This window comes from Candoia aspera, chromosome 6 (assembly GCF_035149785.1).
Source record: "Candoia aspera isolate rCanAsp1 chromosome 6, rCanAsp1.hap2, whole genome shotgun sequence".
In the NCBI taxonomy this organism is placed as follows: Eukaryota; Metazoa; Chordata; class Lepidosauria; order Squamata; family Boidae; genus Candoia; species Candoia aspera.
This window is the reverse complement of record NC_086158.1, coordinates 43744843-43768177: the sequence shown is the minus strand read 5'-3', so window position 1 is coordinate 43768177 and position 23335 is coordinate 43744843. Positions and strand designations below refer to the sequence as shown.

General features: G+C 45.4%; 1 protein-coding gene across 3 annotated transcripts in view; it reads right to left on the bottom strand.

The window, feature by feature from the left end:
- The window catches only part of DGKD (diacylglycerol kinase delta), a 91715-nt gene that overhangs the window by 58344 nt on the left and 10036 nt on the right, over nucleotides 1-23335 (bottom strand). For all 3 annotated transcript variants that reach the window (XM_063306909.1, XM_063306904.1, XM_063306903.1), the window contains exon 2: nucleotides 524-634. In XM_063306909.1, the coding sequence (XP_063162979.1) occupies nucleotides 524-616 (93 nt within the window). In that variant the 5' untranslated portion in view covers nucleotides 617-634. The remainder of the gene's footprint in view (nucleotides 1-523; nucleotides 635-23335) is intronic.

The window sequence follows — 23335 nt, the reverse complement described above, 5'->3', positions numbered from 1 at the left end:
GACAGCAAAACCTTGCCCAGTTAATAAGCAAGTAACCATTCAAGATAAATTCAGTGTGTCTTTTCATTACAATTAATTGCCTTTTGGCTGAAAGCTAGTTTTTGCCAAGAGGACATGGTGGAAGAAAGCCAGGTGAATAAAGTTACTGCTCTTAATAATTACAGGTAAACAAGCTATCAAGTGTTTCCAATATCCAGCATGAGAAGAATATGCTCTTTTTAACACTGTATTAGATTTACCCTTGTTATGTAAAATAAAACTTGAAGGAGCATAGGCCCTATTGCATAGAGGTAGAATTCCTAATAAAATACAATGTTATACAATATATATACCATTTTTTTCTGATTTATTTTTGTCATGATTTTGCAGTATCTCCAAAGTCTGAATTAATGAAATGCACACTACGTTAGGAGCATTTCAACATTAGTGTTCTAAAACTTATTGTATTCCCTATGGATAATGAAAATGGAATACACGATCCTATTTTAATATTTATAGTTGATGGGCTAATTCAACAACCTACCTTAGCAGTTTTGGCATAGTACAAAGTTCGTCCTCTCAATTTGAAATATCGCCTTTTCCACCGTTGGAAGGAATTGGTCTGCTTCATCAACATGCCCTCTTTGATAATAGTCTGGAAGCCAAAAAATTTCAATAATGTTTTACATACAGCCCATTTATTTGCTCTTGCTCCTATCCCATAACAAGACAGAAGGATTGCTGAGGTTGATAAAAATATTTATTGTTTGACTGCCCTCTGGTGGAAATAACTAACACATATCTGAACTGGAAATCTTTTCTATATCCAAGTGCAAGAAACATTTTTTTTCTGAATACAGAAGACATTATCATGCTGTGAGAATACCAACTTTTATCATGATACCAGATAGTGTAAAAAACTCAGACTGAGGCCAGCCCTGTCAAATTCAACCTAAGCTCTGATGTCACTTGTTGGAATAAAGTTAGCACACAGCAGGATACGCCATGTAAAGCTATCAGCATCTTACTGCCACAGGAAACAATCCACATATTTAAAAAGTGAGGAGGACAACAATAAAGAAGCAGAGAGACAATCTATCCAGCTTTTATATTTGGTATGTTTTTTTCAGATACTCTTGGCTCTGTCCCCTTGCTTGTTGGCTGGCTGGCTGCCATTTCTCAGGCTGAAGTGCCAAGCCTGTCTTTACACAAAGAGTTTTGCTTTTTTTTTTAGTTCCTCCACAGCTAGCCGTACACACATACATCCTCCACACGCTCATTCACATAATATGCATATCCAGCTACAATGCTATTTTTAGCTGTATTCATTTAGTCACTTTTTATCAGATAAGAAACTTAGTCCAATGGAGAAACAATAATAAATACTGGAAGATAGATGAATCTTTAAAATAGATGAAAGTTTTTCAAACTGAATGCAATAGTTCTGGCATTAATTAACCAATGCGAGCTTCTGCCAGCAGTAAGTGACACAATACCTGGTTTAAATGCTTCAGTTAACACTCTCCTCTCCCAAGGGAAATGGAGTCTCTAGCAATTCAAGCAGTTCAGTACAGGACTTTCATAATATACTTTGTTAGTTCATTCTTTAATTAGAAATAAAAAAGCAACATGCATGAAAAATAGCAGTGCGCTCAATTTAAAAAGAGGCATCACTGTTACTTAACAATGAGCATAATCATTGAGATTAATAGTATAAACCTTATTACATCGTCCTACTGACTTAATGTCCCACTATATTGATATGAAACAATCTGTAATTCAAGATCTTCATATAGTTTGAAGATTCTTTAAAAGCCATTTAATTGGTGAAATTGACAAAAATGACTAGGCCCAAACTATTTCCTCTAGCTAGGTGTTCCACACATATCCACCTGTTTTAATCTGTTGTTACACGTCAATTTTTCCAACACTTAAAAGCACTCTTTATAGCTACAGACCACTGTAATCAGGAAGGTGAATGTTTATAGTAGTGGATAAATAATCTAAAGTGCCTGTTCTTCTTAATTGCTGCAAATTTTCATGGTTTCCTTTGCCAAACTCCTGTTTCCTCAGCAACCATGGGAAAAATCAGTATAGAATCATCACTGTAGCCTAGCATGCAATCTACATCTGCCTTCTAAGTCAGTATAACCTAAACTAGAAACAGTGAAATATTACTATAACTAATTTCCTGTTAATGGCATTAGATGAGACAGAAAAACCTGGATTTCTTATCTTTATCCATGATGAGATGGGAAAAATGCATTCACACATTTCAGGGAAAAAAGACAGAAGAATTAGCAAACAAGGTACTACTTAGTTGATCTCAAAGAAGCTAAGCATGGCCAGACCTGGCTAGCACTTGGATAAGAGGCCACCAGCAAAAGCAAGGGCTCTGAACTAGACTGGAAAGTTTTTAAAAAATTCAAAAAAAGGCCATGGTGAATGGCTTTTATAAGAAAACAAGATCACTATACCCATAGGCACCAGGAGTGAGTTGAGGGATGTTAGGGAGTTGAGGGAGACATTAGCCTTTTATTTTCTAGCATAACCACTAGCAGATGGAATCCATTATTATAATCCTCAAAATTATATCATAATTGTTTGGAAAAGAAGACAGTACTTTAAAGAGTAAAAAAAGGTATGTCATTGAGCTTGACTCCCAGTAATTTCACGCACACATCCATGTAGTTTTCATGGCAAGAGCACAGAAATGACTTGCTCCTGCATTTTTATGTGATGTTTTCTTGATATCTCAGTTTAGCCTACAATCTGGTATCTCCTGGTGATCTCCCACCATGTACCAACCAGTACGGCTGTGCAGAGCTTTGGATTAGATTTCAAGGATGAGTTTAGAAGCATAATACCTATGTACAACTCTTTAAAACAACATCAGCTAGAAGATTCCAGAAGACATTGCTCCTTTAAAGAGCTGCATACAGGTGCTATATTCTCACTCTGAAGCATCTTTTTAATCTGATGCACTTCACAATTAATAATAAGGTCTAAATCTGCTTAGTTTGTCAAGATTAGCTATGCTCAGTTAGATGCTGCCCCCTAGCTGGGCTCAACTGAAGCAAGGAACTACAGTACTGCCATACAAAGATCTCTTAATTTAAGTAATCTTTCAACTCCCCACAGGATGTGAATCCTCAAAATCAGCCAGGTTTTTTTTAACTAAGAGACATAGCCATATGTATTTTTCTATCCTACAGCTAAAACAGACAAAAAGGGCAGCTATGTTACCCCCACCACCATGAGGTCACCCATTAGGATCTTTTGTAAGTTACATATGCAATCCATACTACAGTTTGCCACAATCGAGCAGTAGGGACTTTGCAGAACTTTAACCAGCAAACTACATAAATGAGCCCTTATATGAAGTTGAAAGTTAACAAAGTTATATTTTCCTAAGCAAAATTTGCCTATTTATAACAAGAATCAAGTACTTTTCAGGTAAATTTTAATAATCTCTTTGTCCCCCAAATAAAATAAGAAAAAGTTATAAATGTTTGAACTTATTTTCAATGATAAAAAGATGGCAGATTTGAAAGGGATGACTTAAGGATATTTTCTAGAGTGAATGAAAATGATCTAATGGGTAAATCTACTACAATCAGTTATTTCAGTAGTTTTTATCATGTGTCAGATACTAGTGCTAGGCTAGTCTGCTCTACTCTTTCCATGGATATTCCTATTTCCTACCTTGATAAAGATGTGATGAACAATCTTCTACCAAAGTATTTTAGATAGTAAGCTTCAGAATTATTTACTGAATCTTGAAAAGAATTTACAAAAAGCTTATCCTAACCTTAAAATTCCAATAAATTGGAAAGATCAGTTATGTTTTGGAAGAGAATAGAAAAATATTAATTATTCCTAATATTTAAAAACAGGTGAATCATAATCAAGGCTTGAATGCTAAACAAGATTAATAGATAGAGGAACAACTGGGAGTACAAGTTGAATTGTATTATCTCTTAGGAATGATCATAGAACTGAATTCAAATTGCTTTCTGGAACTTTCTAATCTATGCACCATACTCAAATAAAGTAATAAGGCTCAAGTAGCAGGTTTGTAATTTGATTTTACATTTTATTAGCCTGAGCTTTATGCATAACTTGGTAACACAAATATTTTATATCCTACTACTGCTTTGTTCTGTTTACTCTAAACTGATGTCAGCCCATGTTTCCCATCCAGCCAGGGTGCTCATTCGCATCTACAGAACAAACTCACCTGTGCAAACGATGAGCACTCTTCCATCTCTTTTAAATATTGGCTTTTCAAAAAAATCACCACTATTCCCAAAAACTGTCAGCATGTACCTCCCCTTAATTAAAAAATAAACCAGGGGATTTTCCAGCATTAGATATTTACAGGACCTTCATAGTGGATGACTTAGACATGAAAAGCTAGCAAAAATAATGCCACTGTGATTGGGCTGCCTCTTTCACAGCACAGATGCTGCTGGGGAAGAGAATAAGCTTGTAGTTTACAGCTGCCCATCTCTGCAAGAGAGCTGCTGTTCTATTTATAGTCAGGCAGCTTAGAAAAGACTTTGGTGGGTTTGGGCGGAAAAGGCTGGAGATAAGATCAAGATGACTTTATAGACTTTTTCTTTTTTTAGATATTGCTCCTTTTCTACATCTTGTTGTTCATTTCCCAGTTAGCACATTTTTCAGTCCTTTCAATTCTAGGGAATGCTTTTTGAGCAATAAGTTCCAAAGAAATGGAAAGAGGTGAAAGCAAAGTAGCAGTTTTCTTCTTCCTAAACAATCCTTAAAAGAAATAGGACTCCATGTTTGCAGCATATTTTTAGGCATCACATGTGGGCAGTGATCCACAGTAAATGGCTAAAGAGGAGAAGCCTATTATTCTGCCTTCTCACTCAAAAATGAGCAAGCTTATTATAGGAATTTCTACAGGCTCTCAGTAGCTATCAGCTAGTCATAGGAAATAATGCATTTTAGTTATCTTTGGCATTATTGGGAGCCAATGCAAGCATCAACTAATTAGAAATTAAAATCATTATCACGAATTAATTTGCATTTCAGTAATGCTACTTGGATCCCAAAGAATGGGATGAGTTCCCAAACAAGAATGAATAATTGTTAGGAATCATGCAGTGTCTTCTTTCCTGTTTCAAAACCAAGAGTATTGTACTGAGTATTGTACTTAAGTGAAGGTCTAAATCTAGACTGCCCAAATAATAATACACTTTCCGTTTCAGAAGTACAAGTTGAGATCATGACCTTTTGAAACTGAAGGAAATAATTTTTTAAAAAAAAAATCCTCCTGGTTAATTGATCTGCTTTAGGAGATAACCAGTGAGAAATAATTTACATTTACAGCCTGGCTATTGTGTATCCTGTGGCTAGATCCAAGCAATAGTGATTTGCCTTGTTCAGCAAATAACATTAATGAAGCATAAAACTGTATTATGCAATGTGCACACAGTGCTGTTACTTAAGGATAATAATTTGGGATAATCTCATAAAATGATCCTCCTAATAGTTTGCAATATCCTCTGAGAAACAAGAAAAAAGATCCTTTTGAAAAACAATATTTTTTTTTTGCAATGTCTTCTGAGAAAGAAAAATAATCCTTCTGAAAAAGAGATTAAGAAAATAAAATGTTCTTGTTTCCTAAATATATGTATGATCTTTACTGTGTCTCCTCTGCAGTTGCAAGACTTTTCTTTGGACATTTTACCTATCTCTTTTCAATACCGGATACAACATACAGTAGTAACTTCTTCTATTACTATCTCAACAAAAGCTACTTCTTCACATATATCAACACAAAGTCATCCCCTGAATCTTTTGTTCTATCCCTGTTACAAAGCATATCCAAAACATTTCCATTATAAATTTATTCCAGTGTTATTACATCACTAAAATCATAATCTGAACTATTTCATTTATTTATTTATTCGAAGAAAGTCAACAAATGAAATAGAAATAAAAATGTATAATCTATGAAGAGAGGATAAAAGTTAAAGACATAAAAACAGCAGTAGAAACCTAAGAGCCAATGTTCACATAATTACTAACAATCCAAGATCTTCCTAAAATGGAAGATTTTACACCAGAAAGGGGTGCAAGATGGATATTGAGAATTCCCAAGTACGCGCAGATCCTCATCTTTCTCAATTAGGAGATCGCTCTTTAAATTCTATGAGATGAGTGCCTAAAGAAATACAAAGTCATTTTGTTTATAGTTAAGATAACACACAACTTGTTAGTTACTGAATTGCCAGAGGAAAGACAGGCTAAGAATGCAATAAATATACAAACAAGAACAGGAGTATAAAAACAGTTGTACAAACTATTCAACAAAAATACTTGAATTGTAAATAGCTGTATTTGAAAGACAAACATGCAAAACTAAGGCTGCACTCTCATATAAACTCCCATAGTTGTATAGGCCACCAAATTTAGTCACACTTCCATCAGCTATACTAAAATTAATAAATCAAAATAATTATCACTAAAAATTCTGTCAATTTTAGTAAACAGTATCTTTAACTATGACTAAATGTGGTCTAATCCAACAAGAATCTCTTTTAAGTAGACATGTATAGGATTCTGCCATAAAGTTTGCATAATCAGGAGTAGCATCTCTGTATGAAATTCAGTGCACAGACAACTAACTCAGGCTAATGGCAGTAAACTAAATATTATGGATGACATTCTGTAAGACTGGGCTTAAGCAGAACCATAAGGCAGTGTGAGTAGAAAGACCTTCCATAAAGCTATGACAGAAGTCCTGAGTTAAAGAAACTTGAGCAGATAAAGGTGGCAGAAAGTGAACATCTAGATACAGGAGGAATAAAAAGAGGAAAAGGCGATTTTCTGGTACGACTAAGCAGCTTGTAAGTTGGATTGGAGAAGACAAATGGAAGAGCATGATTATACCTAATAGTTTCTAATTAATAAGAAACTGTTCATTTAAAAAATCTGAATCTGAACCTGCCCACAATATGTTTCTTGTTTGAGACTAATAAACAATGAACTGATTGGAAACTTACAGTCAGTTACGAAAAAGTATAGTTTATGGAAATTGTGGTGTGAGATGAGTTTGAATTCACAGAGCACTGATAAGCAACTATTTGGGTCATCCTGAAAAGGCTGTTGCATCATGGAGATGGGGGTGAATTTATGAAACTGAATGCAGTGCAGATGAAAACAAAACAAAACAACAAACCCATAAAGCAACTGGGAACTATGTTTTACTTTCTGGGTGTTGGGAGGTTAATTCAAACTATAATTTGAGTCTTTGCATATAGGGAGCACAAACCACATTGTATCTGAACCCTGTCATTTTTTCCACTTTCTGCAAATATGGGTGGGAAGAAGTAGAACAATCTGAGAAAATCTGGAACAAATATATGGCTGTGTGTCATTTCTGCAGCCCTGCTCAAAAGCTCATATACATCAGTCAAAATAATAACAACTGCCTAAACTTCTTTATGTCTTAATTCATATTTTCAGCTAAGAAAAGCTACTATTTTTTATATTCTGGATGTACTCTGGGTTGCTATTGTTCCTCACCACATCCTGTTGCAATATGATCCCCAGGTAAACTGTGCTACTTGAAGTATAGCAAAGAAATTAAATAAAGAGAACCTGGTTTGTAATAAATTTATTAGTGCAACAATTCAGCACCAGAAACTGTGGTGAAAAGTAAAACAGCAAAATAGCACAGATTATAAAGCATTACTCAAAATGATTAAGAATTTATTTAGTCTAGGTTCCCAAAAAGTTCCCTGTGCCCTATTTATAACCTTTATTATGACTAGAACTTTTAAAATCCTGCAGGATAATTTATCATTCACCTCCTTTCTAGAGGCCAGTAAGATTTTCTTCTTAAATCAGAACAGAAGTCAATCTAGAAATATCAATGTAATTTCAATCTAATTACAACTAATATTCAGTGATGCAACACATGACCTGCATAAAAAATACCCCAGAATTGACAGTAGTTTGACTCTCTAGTAAATGGAGAGGTCAAAGGGCCCTATCCAAGGCTCTTCAGAACATAGAGGCGGATAGGCCAATGTTCTGATTTTAATATATTCTATACCATGGATGCTCAACATAGTTTCCCCTAGATCAGCATTTCTCAACCTTGGCAACTTTTAAGATGTGTAGACTTCAACTCCCAGAATTCCCCAGTCCACACATCTTAAAGTCATCAAGGTTGAGAAACACTGCCCTAGATACTAATGCATATGGCAATATATTGGTACCTTCCAGGGTCCATGTCCAATGTGATTTTATTTTTTAAAATGTAGTTACAACAAACAATACATTGGAACTAGTAATATCATCTTTATTTCCATGAATTCTTCTAGGTCTCACATAGACCCAGAAGCATTTTAAAAAACTAAAAACTGCATCAGTAATGATGGCTGCATTGCTGTCTTGTTTGGAAGTCTATCGATCTCCTCAGAAATTAAACAAACGTAAGCAACCAGGAACAGGCAGGCAGTGTAGGACTAAGCAGTTTGCTTTGGTAATTCCTCCCCCCGCCCCAATGGCATGATTTTCTCAGAATCCTAAATAGTTCAAGTGAACCTAAAAGATTGGGAACTTCTGCTCTGTACAGCAGTAGTTTTGAAGTTAAATGTTATCCAATCTTATGGATAGTCAAAAGCACATGCTTGATACAATGTATCTGTATAATCATTTGTGAGAAAGATGATGAAAGATCATAAGTAGTATTTATTATTGAACAGATATTTTAATTTCTGTTTAGTATATCCAAACAGACTTGTATTTATCACATCCAAATCTAGCATATTACATTCTATCTAAAACTGTTTTTCCATTTAACAACGGGAGTTACATTTATTTGGTATTAAGCAAGCTGTGAGAACTTTCAAAGGTGTTCTCCAGTTCACAAGTTACAGATAACATGCACGGTCTTTTGTTTATGTGCCTTGCTCTAGCACCCTAGCTTTTGGGTTCAGTGGTCTTTTGGGGGGGATTGGCTACAGCAGTGTCATGGAGAGCCAACTTGTTTGTTTGTGGTGAGCAATATTGTTCCCAGTGTTTTAATTTTACGGCTAAAATGCTGAAGTCTGGAGTTGCTTCCAATCCGGCAGTGTTGCCTCTCTAGTTGTAACAAAAGCTTTGGAAAGGCAATCATACTTTAGGCATGTCCCTTGAACTTGATTCAAGCTAGCAAACCTAAGGCTTGGATGCTGCTAGTAAGTCAGGGCTGGAAAGGCAACTGTCCACAGAGGCATTCAGATCAGATCAATTAGCTAGACAAAGACGTTTGGGTATGTGAAGAGGGAAGGGAGCCAGGAGAGATTTTAAGCTGAGTCTTTAAATTCCACGTAACTCTTTTTACTGATGTTTTCAAGAAACGACAACATATATTTTACGGACATTTAATAGGGAGCTTAACTCATACCATTCTAGTCTCCTTTCCAACCTAAAAGTCTGTTAAACAATACGTTTATGTTTTTTGTTTATTGTTTAACAGCAAGGACAACCAAAGGGACTGACTCACCTACAGTAAAAATACAAATTAAAATCCTGTTCCTTTTAGTTCAAAACAGAAGCTGGTTGTGGAATGTATTAAGATGGTCAGAAAAGGTAAGAGATGGTGAGGAATGCTATTGATGCTTAGTGATAGTATCTTCTAATGGAGAATTTTCCAGTTATCTGGTTTCTGCTGGGAACTCTGGGATCTCTGTGGATCAGGTTACATCCAGGCTTGGCTAAGGGCCAGAGGATTCCAGCATTTGAGTGGCTGTGAATTGAATGAGTGCAGCCATTAATATAAACAGGGGAACTAATGTTAGGGATGGGATGACAAATTAGAAAGGCCAGAGGACTATGCAGAATAACACAAAGCATTTGGGGCAGAACAGGAGGCCTGACTGAGAAAGTATATAGCACATGTTGTGCTTATAAAATCCTTTTTAAAATTACTTTCTACAACCTAGTATTTTTTTTTTCATTCCTGGAACCAAAACCCCCCAGAAATGGTTAAAATATTGCCAGTTAAACTTTTGCTCGCTTTATGACTCAAGTCAATTGTTCTTGCTTAAAAATATGTAGTATGGTATGTATTATTATTTTATAATGGCACTGCCTCTCTCACACATAAAAATCTTTTAGTACTATATAGTACTTCAGATTTTCCTGTTTTTTTAGGACAACCAGTTATTCTTCTCAGTGAGCGCTGATAAATTCCTAGAAGCAGAATCTTTGCTTTATGAATAAGAAACAGAAATGAAATAGAAAACTTGAGACTGAACACATTTCAGGCTTTAAGAAGCTTAATGTTTTCTTGCCAATATATGAGATATAAGGAAAACACTGTCGTAGTACTTGAGATTTATTGCAATGAACACTTAAAATCTAACTCACTGATAAATTCAAGAGACCAAATTCTTGGCTACAGAACTAACACTTACTGTAATACCAGAAAACTCTCCAAAGCCTGTAACTGTTCAGAAGAATAATCCTACAGTGACTGGGAGGAAATGGGATTACAAAAACAAATCCTATATTCATGGTTCATTGGAATACGGAGTATTTCTCATTGATCTAGAGAAGTATCTCAAACTCAAATAATCACAAATGCCACATGGGAACCAGCCCATTCGCCTGAGGGCTATAACACTGAAGCCTTTTCATGTAATGGTAGAAAAATTACTCTTAGTCCTCACATTTCAGTCTATCATCTGTAGCTTACTGAGGTTGCTGAACTGCAACTCCCAGTCAGCCTGGCAAGGGAAGTTGGGTGTTGCAACTCAGCGCCATTAGAAGGGCCATATGCTATCTGTTGCAGACAGACCATATTTCACAGCGAAGCTTCAATTTCCAAAGAAGATACATTTATTTCAAGTCTCCTGGGGGTCTGTCAAACTTCCAAGCCTTTTGTTACCAGAAGCAAAAGTGGGACAAGTACAGGATTTCTCTCCCCACCCCACATCTTCACACTTTTGACAGGTATTCCCAGCTAAGGCTGTTCCAGAGCAGTCCATTTGCTTCTTAACTCCACAGGTAGCTCCAAAAAGACTCTTTCCAGTTCTCAACTTACAAAAACAACCTGCATATCTGTCATGTCCCCCCTCCCCCCATTATAAAGTTCCATCAGAATCTCTTTTATCAAGACAGGCCTTCTGGTTCTTGCTCACCCCATTTTCTTCCTGTGTTTGTTTTCTTACTTTGCAGAAGAGGGATCATCTTTCCATAAGATGACTTTGTTCCCCTGAAACCCAATATGAAATATGAGAAGGGGAAACCAAAGGCATCACACTTTGTTCCTTCTCCCAGCTCATATTCTTCAAGGAGGAGGTGAAGAGAGGCATGCAGTGTTGCCAACTCAATGCTGACTGATGCTGCAGCCCTGGTGGCCTCTCCATGATTTCATTTCTTTTCTCCCCTTATGATAGGTAGGAAAGGTACTGCCTTTATTAGCAGCTAACCTGCAGGCAGAAGCTTTCTCAAAAAAAACAAACACAAAAAAAAACACAAAAAAACCCAGAATGCCAGTCACCAATATTCAGGCAGCTGAGTTTGCCCTCCAGAAGCCTCCCCTGTCCTGCCCTGGTGATTCCTGATAGCCAGGACTGGGATCCAGGGAGAAGAGGGATGGTTCCTACTTGACTTCAAGTGACCCCTTCTTCGCAGAAAGCCTCCAAACTTTCTTTGAGGAAAAGGTTACAAAAGACCTTCCACCCCTCTTCCATCAAGAAGGAGGTAGAAGCAGAGAAATAGCCAAAGATGCATAGCCAAGGTGACTCATGTCTGGCATATGTGGAAATGCACCGCTGCCAACTCATCATGGAGAGAAATCAGCATATGCCAGCTGTGGGAGGTGGGGTGGCACAAGCGGATCAAGTACAGCAGGTAGATCATGTGTAGCTTGAGTCCTATCAGACCACTGAAAAAAAGTGCATCCCCTTCAAATTTGCTTGAGAATGCCTGCTGCATAGAATAGTGCAACTACACTTCTATTACTTTATTCTTTTTCAGTGCTACTGCTGACTAATTAAGTATTGTTGCAGTCCACAGAAAATGACTTGGAGGGCTGCATGTTTGAAATCCCTGTTCTAGAGGACCTAATGCAACTTTCTGTATCTTAAACAGTTGACTTTATATGACCAATAGCATTTGGTTACATATTACATGTATGTTTTCAAAGCCTTTTCACACTAAGATTCAAGTGTCTTAGTAAAGGTAAAGGTTTCCCTTGACGTAAAGTCCAGTCGAGTCCGACTCTAGGGGGCGGTGCTCATCTCCGTTTCTAAGCCTTGGAGCCGGCGTTGTCCATAGGACACTTCCGGGTCATGTGGCCAGCATGACTCACGGAACGCCGTTACCTTCCCGCCGAAGCGGTACCAATTAATCTACTCACATTTGCATGTTTTCGAACTGCTTGGTGTGCAGGAGCTGGGATTAACAACGGGAGCTCACCCCGCCGCGCGGTTTCGAACCGCCGACCTTCTGATCGACAGCTCAGCGGTTTAACCCGCAGCGCCACCGCGTCCCCTAGTGTCTTACCCTCCAATAAATAACAGAATACAGTCTGCATTGCTAAAACACTTAACACAGCTGCTTCCACACTATCTATTTTCTCTGGAATGGCCACACTTTATCCACTTTATCCACTCACCTTTAATGGGAAATTCTTAAAACACTGTTACCAAATTTTAGTTATTCTACTCTTTTCTATACTCCTGTCCCGTGTTTCTTCAGACATGACTTATAGTTATTTTCTTAATTTTAAAATGCAATAGCAGCAACAGTCTACAGCGTAGAGGCGCATTGTCAGATCCCCCCGATCAAAGGTTTTACAAAAACCCTTATCGGAGCATCTACCATCATTTCCTTCTCCAAGGAATGGAATCCGTGTCGCCAGATGGGAGGGGATGTGAAGTTGGAGTGTGAAGTGGTTTATTATGGTTATGGAGGACATCAAGGACATGGGGTTGAGATATGCCAGGAATACCATCTGGATGGGAGGGGGAGTGACATGGTTTCATGGGAAAGGGGACTAACTAAAGGAATGTAGTTTTTAAGTTAGGTTTGAGCAGGAAATCTTTATTCGCAGCTTGCCTTCTGTACCGTTCATTACGTTTCATTAAAACAATTAAAAGAATCCCAGCCTCCTAACTGTGATTGTGCGAATGCTTGAATGATCAGGTGCTGACATTAAGCTGCGAATCCACCTTTTTGAAAATTCTTCCTGAGCAAGTAATCAGCTGAGAGTTCATGCCTAAACACGGAAAATCCTGGGCTAAGCAGCCATCACCTTTACCGTCATCGGAGAGGACAGTGCTGTATGCCAAAGTGGAAGAAGAAAAAGTTGAGACGGAGGAGAGCTCGGGGAACGGGGACAGTGAGTGTGAGATGGAACCCCAGCTCAACACTACAGAGTTGGAAAGTGCCCCCCGTTCCCTCAATTTTGTGAGAGACGCCAAGCATTATCATAGAAGAACCACAGGTGGGTCCTTCCCAGCCCGGTGCCAGAGAGGAAGAGGGAAGAGCCCCTCCACCCGTGGAGGCACAAGTAAGGGTGCAGAGTCCGGGGTCGCATGGGACCAAACCAGACCCCAATGGAACTTCGCAAGAAATGCGGAGCCTGGAGGTGAGGATGTCTGCTATGGAAGTGGTGTTGCAGCAGGTATCAAGAACTCTGGAGACCGTGGCATACCCCTTGGCAGAAATCTCAACTCAGCTATCCAGAGCGGCATCGCCAGACTCACGAGGAAGACGGCGTACCCTAACCCCAACCTGGGATTTCGAATCCCCAGTGAGGCGCCAGCGGAGTGGAGGCCACCCAGAGAGCCAAGGCAACTGGGGGAGAGCTCTGCCCAGTGGGGCGACACCAGCTGCGACCCCAAAGGACATACAAGTTAGGTTCGATGGAAACCCACGACAGTTGGTGTTCTTCTTGACCAACGTGTCCATATACATGAAGGAATGTGGGTCTTGCTTTCCCACTGAGTACAAGAAAGTGAGCCAGGTAGGTGCCAGACTCCGGGGACCTGCGGCGGAGTGGTTTGTGCAACTGCACGATGCCATGGCCCTGGAGCTGAACAGGCTGCGTGACTTCATGAGGGCACTGAGAGACCGGTTTGAGGACCCACTCGACAAGATGAGGGCGAAGACAGGTATCCAACAACTTAGGCAAGGGGGAAGGACCGTGGCGGAGTATGCCATGGAGTTCAGAGCTCTTGCCGGAAAAGTTATGGACTGGTTGGAAACCACTAAGATTGATTACTTCAAAGGGGGCTTGCAGCCAGAAATCCTGAGATGGGTACTCTGCCGCGGAGACCCCCCCACTTTGAAAGAATGGATCTGCCTAGCAGGGGAGGTGGAGAATACCCAGTACCAATTCTGTCAGCAACTCCGAGCGCAAACGATGGGAAAAAATACCGTAGCCCCAGGTCAATTTCCCTTCAACCAGTGAAAACTCTTCCGTGACAAGGAGGACCAGAAAGACCAGCCAGGGAAAAGAGGCAGCTGTTTCAAATGCAGGAAGGACACCCACAGAGCAGCAGAATGCCCACGCAGGGAGTGAGATGCACCAAAAGGAGCAACCAAACCGGCTAAAACCCTACTGACTAGACGCAAGGCAGCCGCTGCAACGGCGCTGGCCTGAAAGGATCTAGAGGTGAAGTCCCTGATTGACTCTGGCAAAGACTCCGAACAGGAGGAACTGGAGCCGGCAGGAAACAAATTTCACCTGTTCTAAATCGCGCCCGTGAGCAGGTGGAAACTCCAGGGCGCAACATGCCTACTTTGGAGATAGATGACAAAGAAGACCCTTTGGTGAGTGATGATTGCCCCACCTTGCTGGTGAAAGTAGAACTAAAAAACTTAAGAACCTGGCACAAAGCCAATCTGACAGCTATGTTAGACTCGGGGTGCACAAAATGCTTGATACACCCCGCCCTAATTGACACACTGAGCCTTAAAACCAAAAGACTTTAAAATCCAATTATTTTCACTCAGATGGACGGTTCAGTTGCCCACGGGGGTCCCGTGGAATTCCGGACTGAGACTTTGGCCATGAGGTTGGGAGGGCATAAAGAAACCTTGCAATTTATTGTAGCCCCTATTGCCAACTATTCTATTGTCATGCGCTGCCTACCTCTGAATAACGTTCAGACACTGGGTTGCAAAGCAGGCTCTGGTTTATTTCAGGATAGGTACAACGTTGTTAGAAAAAGCTGAGAGTGACAGGAGCGCGCCGGTGCGGGGTTTAAATACCCCGCGCCGGTCAGCGCCCCCTCGCTCTCGGTCACGTCACCCCCCTTTGTCCCATGCGTTGCCCTGCCATTGGTTGAGGGTTTCTAGGATCGCCCATCCGCAGGTTTTCATTCTTCTGCTGATTGCTTTCAGCTGGGCGATCCCCGTGGTATTGCTGCTGATGGCTTGGGTGGCTCCGTGATCCGTTTATCTATTGTTTGTTAGCCGTTAGTCGTTGTGGGTTGATGGCTACTTAACTTGTACCCCTTCACCTATTTCCTTGTCATTGTCATGAGTGCCATTGCGCTGATTACTTTAGCTCAACGGCACTCATGACATACTGCCCCCTTTCCGAATAGTGTTCTCCCCCGGGTTTCTGGGTTTCCCCCATGGAGCTGTCAAAACGCCATTTTTTTTTTTTTTTTTTTTTTTTTTTTTTCAAAGTTCCCGCCGGAGTAGTTGTCGCCCCTCCCTTTGCTCCTCCCTCTACCACGTGCCTTCCCAGGGTGTGTCCATGGTGCGCATGCTCGGGTTCTGACCTGGCGTGCGCATGCTCCAACCACACCCTGTTTGTTTGGCTCAGTTCGGCGAGGCGAGAGGCGTGGCTGGTCGGGTGCTGCTCAGCTCCAGGTAGGGCCCTTTTTTGCTTATTTGGAGTGCGTCGCCTTTGTTGTGTCTCCTGGGCGTTGCCCCCAGGTTGCCCTGTTGACTTGCTTGCCACTCCCCCGCGGCCAAGGGGCGGGGGGAGGGTGCTGGCGATCGTTTGTCACCACCCCGTGGGCCCGGGGCGGGGGGAGTGAGTCCCGGGGGGGGGAAGGTCCACCCAAGTCGCGGGCTTGGGGGGGGCCCCTTCCCTTGGGGCACGGGAGGCGGGGGGAGGCCTGCGGGGGGGGGGGTTGGTTTTGCTGACCTTGATTGCGGTTTGTCGGGGTATGCCCGGTGGAATGCTCTGGTCAGGTCAGGCGCTTTAACGTTGTGCGCCGCCACCCATTCCGGGTGGGGGAAGTGTTTCCACCTGACCAGATAGTGTAGGGTTCCTCGTTGCTTGCGTGAGTCGAGGATGTCCCTTATCTCGAAGTGGTGTTGCCCGTCGATCATAAGCGGTGCGGGCTGAGGCGTGCTTGGGTGCCATCGGGAGGTGGTTGCCGGTTTTAGGAGGCTGGTGTGGAACACCGGGTGGAGCCTCCGGAGGTTGTGTGGCAGGTCCAGGCGTATTGCTACCGGGTTCACTATTTGCGTGACTCGGAACGGCCCGATGTACTTAGGCCCCAGTTTTTTCGAGGGTTGGGTTGACTTTAGGAACTTGGTGGAGAGATAGGCCATGTCCCCCGCCTGGAACGTCGGTTGTTGGCGCCGGTGCTTGTCGGCCTGCTCTTTGTAAGCAGCCTGTGCCTCCTTCAGCGCCGCCGTGATTACTGGCCATGCTTCCGCGATCTTCCGTCCCCAGTCGCTGGCGTCCACCTGGGGTTCCGGGGGTTGAGGTAGCTCCGGTATGGGGACGAAGTCGCGCCCCGAGACTACTTCGAACGGGGTTTTTCCCGTGCTCGTGTGGACGGCGTTGTTGTATGCGACTTCGGCGAACGGGAGCAGTTCAGCCCAGTCGTCCTGGTGGTAGTTCGTATAGGATCGTATAAATTGCTCTAAGGTGGCATTAAGAACCTCAGTGGCTCCGTCCGTCTGCGGATGCCAAGCCGTAGACAGGGCCTGTTGGGTCCCCGTCAGCTTCAAGAAGGCCCGCCAGAATTTGGAGGTGAACTGTGTGCCCCTGTCGGTCACCACACGTGCGGGACATCCGTGTAGCCTGTACACGTGGATGAGGAAGAGTTTGGCTAGTTGTTGAGAGGATGGGACTGACGTGCAGGGGATGAAGTGGGCCTGCTTTGAGAAGTAGTCCTTCACCACCCAAATGGCCGTTTTCTTCTGGCTGGGTGGGAGGTCCACTATAAAATCCATAGAGATTTCCTCCCATGGGCGGGAGGGTTCTGCCACCCGTTGCAATAGCCCCGCGGGTTTGCCTGGTGCCCGTTTGGCCCGAGCGCACGTTGGGCAGGACGCCACGTAGGTTTTTACGTCTCGCCTGAGCGCGGGCCACCAGAATTGCCGCCGTGTTAGGTGTAGGGTCTTGAGGAACCCAAAGTGTCCCGCTTGCTTGGCGTCGTGTGACCTATGCAAGATCGCCTGGCGTTGCGAGTCCGGGACGTAGATTCTGCCTTCCCCCCATGCTAGGTCTTGCGCCATCGTTACCTTGTCGGGGTTTGCCAGGAACCAGGGGTCGGTTTTGAGGGCGGCGGCGAGGTCCGTGCGCATTCCCCCTGGTAGTTGCGGTTGCCTTCTTTCCGTCGCCGGTTGTCCCGCCGTCGGCTGCGCCGTAGCGTCGAGCTGCCTCCGTGCGCCGCTTCGGGTGGTCACGGCCATCCCCAGTTGCGAGGCGGATAGGACCGTCCCAATGGTGTCTGGGGCGGGCTCTTCGTCTTGGGGCAGCCGGGAGAGGGCGTCGGCCAGGAAGTTCTTCTTGCCCGGCATGAACTTCAACTGGAAATCAAAGCGGCTGAAGAATTGTGCCCATCGGACCTGTTTTGGGCTAAGGCGTCTAGGCGTTCGTAGGGCCTCGAGGTTCCGGTGGTCCGTCCAGACCTCGAATGGTTGGGTGGCTCCCTCGAGTAGGTGACGCCATGTCTCTAGTGCCGATTTCACCGCGAAGGCTTCTTTCTCCCAGACGTGCCATCGCCTCTCTGTCTCGGAGAACTTCCTTGACAGGTAGGCGCATGGTTTCAGGAGCCCCGTGGAGTCTTTTTGTAGGAGGATGGCTCCCAGGGAGAAGTCTGAGGCGTCGGCTTGGACCACGAACGGCCGTTCTGGGTCCGGGTGCGCGAGGATTGGCTCCGTCGTGAACAGCGCTTTCAGCTTGTCGAATGCGGTCTGGCACGCGGGAGTCCAATTCAGCACTGTGCCTGGGTTCTTGGCGCGTCTGGTGTCCCCCACCCCTTTGGTTTTGAGGAGGTCCGTTAAGGGTAGGGCTATCTCAGCGAACCCCCGGGCGAAGGACCTGTAGAAATTCGCGAATCCCAGGAAGCTCTGTAGTTGCCGTCTGTTGCGGGGCCGCTCCCAGTTTAGTACCGCTTCGACTTTTGCGGGGTCCATCTCGATGCCGTCCCCGGAGATTCGATACCCCAAATAGTCTAGGCGGTCTTTGTGAAACTCGCACTTTGTGGGCTTTGCATAGAGCTGCGCCCTTCTGAGCTTGTCGAGGACTTGCCTGACTAAGGTTACGTGTTCCTCGTATGTTTTTGTGTAAATAAGGACGTCGTCGATGTAGACCAGGACCCCTTTAAACAGATGTTCATGCAGTACCTCATTGATGAGCTGCATGAACACCCCAGGGGCCCCCGCGAGTCCGAAGGGCAGTACCTTGTACTGGAAAGCGCCTAGGGGGCAGTTGAACGCCGTCTTCCATTCGTCCCCCTCCCTGATTCGGATGCGATAGTACGCCTCGCGCAGGTCCAATTTGGAAAAGACTTTGCCCGTGGACAGGTGGGCGAGCATGTCCTTCACCAGGGGTAAGGGGTATTTGTTGGACAGGGAAGCCGCGTTTAGGCCCCGGTAGTCGGTACAGAGCCGTAGGGTCCCGTCTTTCTTCTCCCGGAATAGGACGGGGGCTCCGACCGGTGAGCATGCTGGCTCTATAAATCCCCTGTCTAGGTTTTTATCGATGAACTCCCGGAGGGTTGCCATCTCCTTCGGGGTCATCGAATAGATCTTTGGTCTAGGTAGGGGGACGTCGGGCAGTAGGTCGATTCGGCAATCCGTCTTGCGGTGGGGGGGTAGTTGGTCTGCCTCTGCTTCTCCGAAGACCTCGGAGAAGTCGGCGTATTGTTCCGGTAGGTCTGCAGTGGTAGCGGCGTTGTCTTGTGTGGTCGCCTCCGCTCGTCCTACCGTGGGGTTGCTTTTGCCAGCTGGTACTGGTGCTCGATACTCGCCGTCGCCGAATGTGAAGGTGCGGGTCGCCCAGTTGATCCGCGGGTTGTTTTTCGCGAGCCATGGCATCCCCAGGACTGCAATGGGCCGTCCGATGGGCGTGACTACGAACGATGTGCGCTCGGTGTGAGTGCCCATTTGCAGGGTGACCGGCTCGGTTTGTAGCGTGGCTGGTTTCCCCCCCGCTGTGGAGCCGTCCAGCTGGTGGAATGCCAGCGGCGTGGGGAGGGGGAAGCAGCGGAGTTCGAGTTTGGCGACTAGGTCGGGGTGGATAAGGTTTTTTGAGCACCCCGAGTCCACTAGTGCCGCGGCCGTGGTGGCTCCGTTGCCGGCAGAGAGTTGAATTGCTGCCAATATTACGGAGCTTTTGTCGTTTCGTTGAGGTGGTTCGCGTTGCTGTCCCGCCGCCTGCCTCGCCACGCGTTTCAGGGCAAGCGGGGAGCATTTCCCGCCGGCTGGTCGGGGTCGGTATTGTCCTCTTCTCCCCAGTAAGCGTCCCAGCCCTCTTCCGGTGTCGCTGTGGCCACGGTCATTCGGCGGTGAGGGGGCGGCCCCGGGTTGGGTGGTTTGGGGCTAATTTTCGGGGCGGGCTTGGGCGCGCTGGTCGGCGGTCGGTTGGCGAAGCAGTCCGCCGTCTTGTGCCCTAATTTGCCACACCTCCCGCAGGGCTCCCGGTTGAACTTCTTTTTAGGGTATATGGGGCCGGCCATCCCCCCGTGTGGTGCGGGTACCTTTTTCCCGACGTAGTTTGTGTCTTCCGTGGTTGTCATAAGGAAGGTGCGGTGCGCGTGTTCGGCTTTCCCCGCGAGGTGGATCCACCCGTGTAACGTTTCTGGGTCGTCGCGGTAGAGGGCCCATTGGAGAACGTCGCGGTTGAGCCCCTTTTTGAAGATTTCCAGCAGGGTGGTCTCAGACCAGTCGCAGACCTTTCCCGCGAGGGCTTTGAACTCCAGGGCGTAGTCAGGGACCGTGCGTGCGCCCTGTTTAAGTCTCTGGAGTGCGCTTTTCGCCCGTACTTTGGCTAGGGGGTCTTCGAAATAGTTTTTCATCTCGTTGATGAAAGCAGGGAAGGTGGCGAGGGCGGGGGAGCTGGACTCGTACAGTTGGACGTACCAGTCCGCCGCCCTGTCTTGGAGTTTGATTGCCACGGCGCCGATCTTGTCGGCCTCGGAGTCATAGGAGTGTCCGTGCCTCCCCATGAACTCCCTAGCGTTGGTGACGAAAAACGAGAGTTTTGAGGGGGTCCCATCGAAGAAGATGGGGAAGTCCTTTGGGGCCCGGGCGTTTTGCGCGGCCCCGCCTCTCGCTTCCCGGGATGTGGTGTCGGCCGCCTGTGCCGTCTGCTGGCTTTCCGCTGGCTCGTGTGGGTTCGGTGCTTCGCTCGGGGTGTGGGCTTGTGCGGGGACGTCATTGGGTGGCGCGGGGGGCATAAGCGCCTGGAGCATGGTCCGGAGTTCCGTCAGCTGAGCCCGCATGGCCGCGAGTTCAGCTCGTGCCTCCTCGTCCACAGCCCGCACCGCCGCTGGGGCCGGTTCCGTTGGCGCGTCCTCGGGGGGGGGGGGGGGTTCATCGTCCCTCCGCCGCGGGTCCGCTTCCTCCTCCGTCTGATGGGTGTCTCCGTCGTCCTCCTCCGTGTCGAGCACCGTGGGGCTGTCGCTCCACGCCCGTTGCTGGGGTGCGATGTGGGGCGCGGGGTCCTCCGCTGGTTTCGGAAGTCGTGCTGCTCCCTCCCGCGGTCGGGTTGCCTCCGTCGCCATCTCCCCTTGGGGTTGGAGCTGAGGCTCGGGTCGGGTGGGGCGGGCGTCCATGGCTCCGGGAGTCCGCGGTGCCTCTGGCCTCGGTCGGTCCTCCTCTGTCTCTTGCCGCGCGGCTCGCCCTCCTTGCCCGCGCCGTTCCGGCCTCATCTTGCTGGTCTTCTCGCCGTCTACTCCTCCCGCGGCTCGTTGTCGTCCGGTGGGGCTCGGCGAGGCTGAGTTTATGACTCTCAGCTTTATGTCATGCGCTGCCTACCTCTGAATAACGTTCAGACACTGGGTTGCAAAGCAGGCTCTGGTTTATTTCAGGATAGGTACAACGTTGTTAGAAAAAGCTGAGAGTGACAGGAGCGCGCCGGTGCGGGGTTTAAATACCCCGCGCCGGTCAGCGCCCCCTCGCTCTCGGTCACGTCACCCCCCTTTGTCCCATGCGTTGCCCTGCCATTGGTTGAGGGTTTCTAGGATCGCCCATCCGCAGGTTTTCATTCTTCTGCTGATTGCTTTCAGCTGGGCGATCCCCGTGGTATTGCTGCTGATGGCTTGGGTGGCTCCGTGATCCGTTTATCTATTGTTTGTTAGCCGTTAGTCGTTGTGGGTTGATGGCTACTTAACTTGTACCCCTTCACCTATTTCCTTGTCATTGTCATGAGTGCCATTGCGCTGATTACTTTAGCTCAACGGCACTCATGACATCTATCATCCTGGGACTCCCGTGGCTAAAGAGTAGAAAGCCACAAATCGACTGGGACTCAGGTGCTTTATTGTTTAAAAATGGAGCTGGCAACCTCTTTACTGTACCACAACCTGGGCAGAATGTAGCCGGCACCCTCCTCAACCACACCCCTGCGGCAGAACCTGTGGCACAGCCCAACATTCCATCCGAGTATTCAGACTTTCTTGATGTGTTCAATGAGAAGGAGTGTGACCAATTGCCTCCTCACAGAAAAACTGACTGTGCCATTGAAATTGACCCAAAGGCTAAACTACCTAAGCCAAAAATGTATGCTATGTCAGAAACTGAGAAACAAGTTCTCAGGGATTCATTGACAAAAACTTAGAGAGGGGGTTCATTGAGCCTGCCAATTCACCTTTGGCAGCCCCGGTGCTCTTCCAGGTGAAAAAAGATGGCTCTCTGAGACTCTGCACAGATTACCGTGGAATAAATGCCATCTGAATAAACAATCAATACCCTCTCCCCTTAATGAAAGACATGTTATCACACCTATCAAAGGGAAAAGTATTCACCAAACTTGACCTCAGAGAAGCCTACTTTAGAATTCGAATTCAGGAGGGGGATGAATGGAAAATAGCATTTAACTGCCCTCTAGGTTCCTATCAATACAAGTCCTCCCATTTGGGTTAGCGGGGGCCCCTGGAGTGTTTATGCAATATATCAATGAGGTCCTCCAAGAGCATTTGTACAAAGGAGTCCTGGTTTACTTAGATGACATTTTAATCTATTCTGACAACTTCAAAGACCACGTTCAGCTTGTCAAGAAAGTCTTGCGCAAACTGAGAGATGCTAAGTTGTATGCCAAGCTCTCTAAATGTGAGTTCCACAAGTCCCAGCTGAACTATTTGGACTATCGTATTTCTTCCAAGGGGGTCGAAATGGATCCTGCCAAAGTACAAGACATCATGGGGTGGGAACCCCCTTGCACCAGGCGTCAACTTCAAAGTTTTCTAGGCTTCGCGAATTTCTATAGAAATTTTATCCCCCAATTTGCTCAAATTACTTTGCCTCTGACTGACTTGTTGAAAACTAGAGGGAGGGGGGAAACCTGGAAAGTTACCTCTAGGGGCAAGACTTGCCTTGACTTCTGATTGTCAAGCTGCTTTTGACCATTTAAAGCTTCTTTTTACTAGAGAACCCATTCTGGCTCACGCAGACCCAACTCTCCCCTTTATTGTGCAAGCAGATGCTTCTGACTCAGCTATCGGGACGGTTTTGGTTCAAAAAGATGAAACAGGTTTCCCCTGCCCGTGTGCGTACCTCTCACGCAAATTTTCTGACTCTGAGCACAACTGGACCATTTGGGAAAAAGAAGCTTTTGCTGTAAAGACTGCTCTCACACATTGGAGGCATTTGCTAGAGGGTGTTCGTTATCCCTTTGAGGTTTGGACTGATCACAAAAACCTCCAAGCTTTACAAACCCCCAGGAAATTGAATGGCAAACAAATTCGTTGGGCTCAATTTTTTAGCTGTTTTAATTTTACCCTCAATTTCCTTCCTGGCAAGAGGAATTTTCTTGCTGATGCACTTTCTCGCCTCCCGCAATATCACACGGCCCAAACTCAAATTGTAGACACAGTTTTCTCTCAGAAGCAGCTTGGAATGCTTGCGTAATCAGCAAACAAGCAGTAGCTGGGAAAGTGAAAGTGCAGGCTGACCTAAAAGA